The 7,486-nt window shown below is 32.3% G+C and overlaps 1 protein-coding gene across 1 annotated transcript; it reads right to left on the bottom strand.

The window, feature by feature from the left end:
- Positions 1–603: 603 nt before the first annotated feature.
- On the bottom strand, positions 604–7,014 carry LOC126841272 (uncharacterized). Its single transcript, XM_050577626.1, has 4 exons — positions 6,683–7,014; positions 3,145–3,196; positions 1,656–2,011; positions 604–932 (listed from the first exon to the last, which is right to left on the bottom strand). Exons 2-4 carry the CDS (start codon positions 3,167–3,169, stop codon positions 732–734), a joined length of 582 nt encoding a protein of 193 aa, XP_050433583.1. The 5' UTR covers positions 3,170–3,196; positions 6,683–7,014; the 3' UTR covers positions 604–731.
- Between the last annotated feature and the right edge of the window lie 472 nt (positions 7,015–7,486).

Below are 7,486 nucleotides of genomic sequence, written 5' to 3'. Positions count from 1 at the left end.
AGGCTTTTTTATTTGTGTAAAATATACCAGAGACAAGGACAGTGAACAAACGGAAGTCAAGTAGGCAGGCAAATCCTGATAGTAATACCGAAAAACTGGAGCACAGACGCACATAGTATCTAGACAAATGTCAATCAAAGATGTTCATCAAGCATCCTGGCATATTATTGAAGGATCTTAAAAATATCAACAGGAACCAAACGAGCTTGCCAGTTGGACATTTACTCAAACATCTACACAGTATGAAGATTACAGGATCACCAATTTGTAAGTAATGTGGAAAAGAAGAGGAAACGTCACACCTTATCTTGTGTGAATATGACTCCCTTAAAGGGCAATTCCTCTTTGGCAGACCTTTCCCGGGAAATTGTGGAACCAAAGACATGGGAATGCTGAAGGAGATACTGAACTATGAATGAGACTAGGTACTCTTCAACACAAACAGCTGTTATCAGACGGAGTAGGACACAGCGGCGAGATAAGACCAATATTGCAAATAGATAAGAAGGTGCGCACAATGAAAGTCACAGTGCTTGGATGCTATTCACTCTTTAAAGAACTAAAACTAAAACTGTACACTTTAAATGTATTGTCTAGACTGTATTATTTTATGACGTATAATTGTGTTAAATGGTATATTTTAGAAAACAAATTTTGCAGAGTTCATAATTGATCATATAATATGCAATCAGGGCAAGACTACACGGATTCGGATACGGCAACGACGGGGTTCATTTGGAAGCGACGCGCTTGGCGGTGGCACAACAGTAGAATTGGTCGTTGCACACAAAGTTGTACATGTCGACCAGAAATATAGTTTTTGCATCCAGTTGCTGGCAGCCGTAGGGGAAGTCAAAATCCGGTTTGCTGTTCAACTCGACATGGCCGTTGGACTGGAGCCACTGCCAATATTCCTCAGGAGCCGCCGGATCCTGTGTGCATGCATGTATTTACACAATTATTACTATTGTTATCATAATCGCAAGCTTGATGTAATATAATTAAGCAAGTACCGAGGCGTTCGCAATAAGAACAAATACCATAAAGTTAGCCAGAAAAGGCCAGCTGCAGTGTGACCACAATGACGATATTACATTGCTCTGGTAGATATTTTCGCTACTGCAACATTGTGATATACAAACCGAATGACCTACCATTTATAACGTTTTGTTGTATGACATTCGAGTTTATCTAATGATATGTATGGCCGATAAGGATTGTAAGCGCTGTGCAGTGTTGCAAACGCCCTTAAAAAAAAGAACATTTATTTCTGTCGTTAAAGTGGTCACACTGTCGCTGGAAATTCACAGTCACGGTGAACGATTGATGTGAGTTCAAAATTTTAAACGCTAACATTCTTTATGACTTAAAGAAGTCCATACTTGTTTTGCGTATAAAGTGTGAAATTAAGGAATGTACTAAGTATTGAATTAAAATATTTTGTACCTACGAGTAAACGGGAAACGGGCCGAAATTTTATCACTTATCTCTTATCAGATAACTTTTTATCAGTTCATTCGTTCAAAAAACAGCCGCTAGATCGCGCCACACGCACATGCAAAGATTTTCGTATTGACCCCCAGCCGCCAATAGACATAAACATGTAAAAAAGTAATGTAGCTATTTTCTAAGGAAAATAATGTCTTAACACATACCGTGCCACCTCCTGATGCGGATCTCTTGGGGATCGTCTTGAAGTCGCCGTTTCTCTGGCCTATCCTGGGCATGGACTTGGCCCAGGACCTCTTGGGGGCTGACTTGAAGTCGTCGTTTCTCCGGCCTATCCTGGGCACGGACTTGGACGCTTTCAGGAAGAACTCTTCGCCCGCGTATCCCCGTCTGGTCATTTTCGGGAACGCGCTGCCTTCTTTGACGAAGAAATCGCCGGTCGACTCCTCTTGGTCGTTGCGTTCGATCCTGGTCAAGGCGATCGGTTTTCCCGCCACTTCGGCCAACCAAACGCCGTCTTCCTGTGCGCCACTCTTTACCAAGGTTTGCAAAAGCATCAGCCCTGCACAAACGGGGAAACCCCCATAATACAGCCATCGTTTGAAAACAAACAAAAAAAACCAAAAGCACAGCTGTTGTGTAAACGGTAGACTGGTTCGAAATAAAAACCAATATCCACCTTTATCCCAATTTTGTAGAAAATTGAGATCACATTATATAAAAAACAAATTCAGTTATTGATAAAGCCCAATGAGATGTTGAGCGGTTCGCTATAAAATGATCACCCTGTATACCCTGATATAAAAAACTCAAGGTTCTCCAAGGTTTTACCGGGTTTACCGTACCGTTGAATTTCCTAAAATATTCTCTTATTCTAAAAAACTGATTGCTCAATTAGTTAAGTTTTTTTTTTGGCTAAAAATTTCTCATAAACAGTTTTTACTATGAAATAAGTAGTATTTTTTGATAAGATCATTGCATAAACACTAAAACGAAAATAGAATTCATCCCCCGGAGATCTCTGAATAATGTTCAAGAAGGGATGGGGTTGTATTTTTGAAAAATAAATTTAAATTGGGTGAAATATTAACTATAAAAGAATAATTCTAAAAAGTCTAATACCTTCTGAGATTTCGACTGGTTCAGAATTAGTTGGAATTATCTTGTATGATAATTTTTGAATATTTTCTTATCGAATTTTCTTTAAGCATAATAATATATTCAGTCAATTTAAAACAAGACTTGAATCAATTTAGTACAAATGAAATGCACATATAAAAGGTATATATTTTGTTCTTGTGTAAAAAAAAATGTCATATTTTGTTATTCAAAAAACAACTAATAATAAAGCAAACTTTTACGAGACATCCCAATACACTGTTTTTCGAATGATGCTCAAACTCAACACTGTCCTGCAGTACAAAAATAAAGGTCATTTTATAGACTCTGTGGTTGGGCACAAAAGCTCTAATAATAACCATTGCCTCGCTAAATAAACTATACTATATATATATATATGTACAAATAGGAAGGAAAAATGTCAATCTTCCATTTCTACACTGCTCAGCTCAGTCAATTATTAGAATTTTTTCAAACTACCTAAAATTTGGGCAGAACGCCTTAATTTACACAGTCAGACATACTATTTTTGTGTTGGTATTTGTACACTGCTATGATAAATATATTTGAACTCACCAAAGATTGTCAAATATCCGCTCATGTTGTCTGTCGAATCACTTGCGGTTTTCTAAATTGTAAGAAAAAAAAACACAATAAGTTAACAAAACAAATAAACACACACACGCTGAACTAAAAAATATACTTAAAATCCAAGCAAAACCTGTTGCACCTGCTTGTAATTTATCATAATATAAAAGACAACACGAATTTTGTTTATTTCAATATATTGTTCTGTATAATATGCATGTTTTTCAAGTTCATTATTTTTTGCGTCAGTTTAATATTTGTCAATATTTTTTTTTCGATGAATCTTATTTTCTGTTTGCATTTTATTATATTATTATACTCAAACAACGGTAATTCTGCTGACATTCCGGCGGCCAAATACATACATTATTATTTATAGTAATTTTTATCAATGAAAAATCCACGCCGGCCGTGAACCGCACAAGTGTCGAGTGTTGCACAAGAATACATTTTAGGCCGATATTTAAATTTATTAGACATCAGTTTTCATTAAAAAAAACCTCCCAGAGTACCTATATAGTACCTTCAAGTCATCCCTCTTCTGCTTTCACTCGGAAAATCTTGCAATTAATTATATTTATAACAATATGTTCTGTTAGACATATTTTTATGGTATTGTAATTATTATACTTAAGGTGACCAGATATAAAAATTTAAAAAAAAGTACATTTTAAAACTTAGCTCCTCCTCTATCATAATATTGGCGAATGTGTGTACTTTTCTACCCATTTAGCCTATTGCATATCGCATAGGTCATCTCCGTGTGTATAAAATGTTTTTTTAGGTGTGTGTCTTCATGATGAAAATACCTTGAAACTTAATGCGTTGGAAATATAAGAAATATTCTAATGTATGATTATTGAAAAGTATGTATGTATTTAAATTAATTTTTAAAGGTAAAAATACCGAGTATAAAATTTTAATTATAATTACAAAACTTTATCGATATGCTTCCTACATATTTAACTTTAATAACATTTGAAATTTTATAATATAAAAGCATAACATTTGAATTAAAAAAAAATTATAATAACATGCTTCCTCCGCGAAGCATTTTTCAAAATTACATTCATCAGAATGTAATTTTTAATTTAAAAACATAATGAAAAAGTCAAATATATTTTTGAGATCCGTGAATTGCTTTTAGTAACTTATAGTATCCGGTTTTAAAGTCTTGAACATTTTATTACATTTTTCATCAGAGACCGGCATTATGTTATACTGTTATAATGTATTAGTATGCATTTGGTCGAGTCATAAAATATAAATGAACAATAAAATTCTAAAATAATCATCAACATGTATTAGCCCGTAATACCTTCCAAAAATAAAAGAGTACCATTTCATGTACTCGACACTATTGTTAAGGACACTAGGAAAATGCATAAAAAAATGAGTACTGCCCTACTAAAAAGACATGTTCGCCATGTTTTAGTCTCATCGAAGGTCTTAACGCGCTTTTTAAGTTGAATAGCTGTAATAATTTTGCAGGACTTCACCTATTCGCCCAGACAGTAAGGTTAGGTCATATTATTTTATTCTAACAATAATGAAGTCGGACAGAACAACGACAGTATCGCGTTACACTAGTGTTTCCATAAGAAAAATAATATTGTTTATCGTTATGGTCTTATACTAGGAATCGTCCCGATTGAGTTGACGCCTTGGAAAAAATTTAAACAAAAAAAAAAATCTAAAAAAAATGTTAATCAACGGCTCCTTTCATGTAACACATTGCGGAGTTGGCAAGTATGTTTAATAATTTTTTTTTTCCTTTATCGAAATATATCATGTGCATTTTGATTGTATTAAGTATTTTTTTTCATTCCAAACGTCTTTCGCGACCGTCGTGTTCCAATTATTGTTATGGCTGTGTTTGTTTTGTTGTTCATTGTTTTAACGGGAATCAAAAAAATTAAAATTAAAATTTTTTACATTACACTATTTAAATCCTCGTGCCCGCGTGTCCTTTACCTGTGTGTAGAATTTAAATATGTAAAACAAAATTAAACGTGTACAACCGTGTGTGTGGACAACAAATTCAAGCAGAGACGGTTAGGTGAAGTTCTTAGGTTTACAGTCCTTATTGGGGTGAGACAACCATAACCTTTCTGACCCAGTCTAACCACTAACCTACTCTTGGAGTGGAAAAATTTGCAACTTTTTACAAAGAAAACAAACAGAACTTTTAAAGATTTCAATTTTTTTTTCCAGATAGATTCACCGAAATTTCCAGTTATTTACATAAAAACTACTTCAATATTTGTATTTCTTTTCCATATCAGAATTGCCTAATTTGAAATGTTCAAAACTAGACACAATTCCAATTATGAAAAAAATTAATTAATAATATTATTTTTAAAAATAGCCGAATATCAATGATTTTTATGTAAACTAGTTTCTGTTATCAAAACAGCTATGTTCTGAGCGCCAAAGGATACAAATATTGAGCTGTATAATTGTATTATTCATTTAAATTTATTAACAAATCAGTATATTTTCTATAGTAATAAATTCGGTTGTTAATACTTAATGTGAATAACCGTTCATTACTTGGGAAACATGTCATATTTTACCGGTAATGTATCAAAATTCAATATCAAATCAAAATTATAAGTCTAAAGTTAAGTACTCTTCAGAAAGTTTGACAACTTGTCAGCAATTGTATTTATTATAACTCAACTACAAGAAAACAAAAATACATTTTTATTGTATTTTTTATTTCTATAGTAAGTGTAACTATTGTAAATTGTTGAGTATTATCATTGATGTATATATATTATATATATATATATACTCAATGGTATTATTTATGGTGTTTTCGGATACTTATAGTTTGTATAGTTATATAGTACATATAGTTATTATAACGTCGCACGCTAGTTTAATCTTAAAATAATTGCAATTTTTTGGTGATGCTTTTTTGAAATATTTGATTTGTTATATACAATGTAGTACAATATTAGACAATATCAAATTTTTTTGCATATTTGCTTGAGCTCTATCAACTTATAAAAATTAAATAGCAACGGGGTTAGTATATTTAACTAGCTTTTTAAACTAAAAGGATAATTTACTGAACAATTTTACCGCTCCATAACCAGTTTCAAATAATTATTTTTGAAGTTTAAAACCAATTATTCATAGCTGGTTAACGACCAATCAAGATTTTCAGCAAACTATTTTCAACTTAAAAACTTATAAAAATATATGCTTAACTATTAAGCTTCTAACAGTCGATAGAGCTCAAGGAAATACTCTAAAAGATTGAAAAATTTGAATTTTTTCTAGTAATATAATAAGCATAGGGAACCCGAGCATAAACAAAAATGTTTTCAAAAAGAAACACTACACAATTGCAATTATTTTATAAAGTAAACTAGCGGTGTATGGGCGTTATAGAACCACTCGGTATGTATATATATATACATATATAAATAATAATTTTTTAAGGTAAAAACCCATTGTTCTCTTTTGGTTTTTACCTAGGATAGCTGTTATGGTAAATAGTGCAGATTGTACTCACCGAAAAAAAACACTGAAGTCAATATCGTTGCTGCTCGATGGACAACCGTCGGTGCACTTGTAGTTGAACATTGATGAAAGTCGTTGCTATTTAAGGCCAAATCGGTCAGCGGGTAGTCCGTGTCGATAACCTCGGAAACATATTTCCTCGGTTTGTCCACAGCCCATAGACACACATGATCGTCATCAACATTATCATAGGGGTACCGTGTTGTGTCAGTAAACCGCGGTTATGATGGCGTTGTACTCGTGTAAGGTTAAAAGAGAATTTAAAAAACAAAACAAGTACTTAAACACTCGTTAAAGTAAGTAAAAAAATAATTGTATGTAATACAAACGCGTTGTCGTTGGAAAACCTAAAAACGTTCAAAGCCATCATAATAATACACAATATTATGTAAATTAATAAAATATATACCTGTTAACTAACCCGTTACAACTGTACTTCTCAAGTCTTTGTTAAATTCAAATTTTGGATAGATTATAATATTAATTTAGACCCTATTTAAATATAGTTCTAGATTTGTTTACTAAATGATTTTTAACAACAGTATATTTTTAATGTCCTTTTTTGAATTTTTAGCGGTTTATAGTCTTGGCAGTTTAATCTAAAAAATATGTTACACAGTTTAACAATAATAAAATATTATAAGCTAATCTATACTTGATTCTGTTTCTTTGCAGTGTTTTGGGGTCAAAGTTGAAAAAATTTAAATTGGGGAAAACTCAACAAAAAAAACCTATAAGAGTTTTCAATTTTTAACTTTAAATTATTAGCTATAATTTTGAGTTGAAATTTATAAGG

Source organism: Adelges cooleyi, unplaced genomic scaffold (genome assembly GCF_023614345.1).
Source record: "Adelges cooleyi isolate 19-005CV unplaced genomic scaffold, UGA_ACOO_1.1 ACOO_flye_CR_arks_rails_tigmint_CR_PRNA_38, whole genome shotgun sequence".
Taxonomy (NCBI): Eukaryota; Metazoa; Arthropoda; class Insecta; order Hemiptera; family Adelgidae; genus Adelges; species Adelges cooleyi.
The sequence above is the reverse complement of the archived record's forward strand: the minus strand, read 5'-3'. Positions and strand labels throughout refer to the sequence as shown.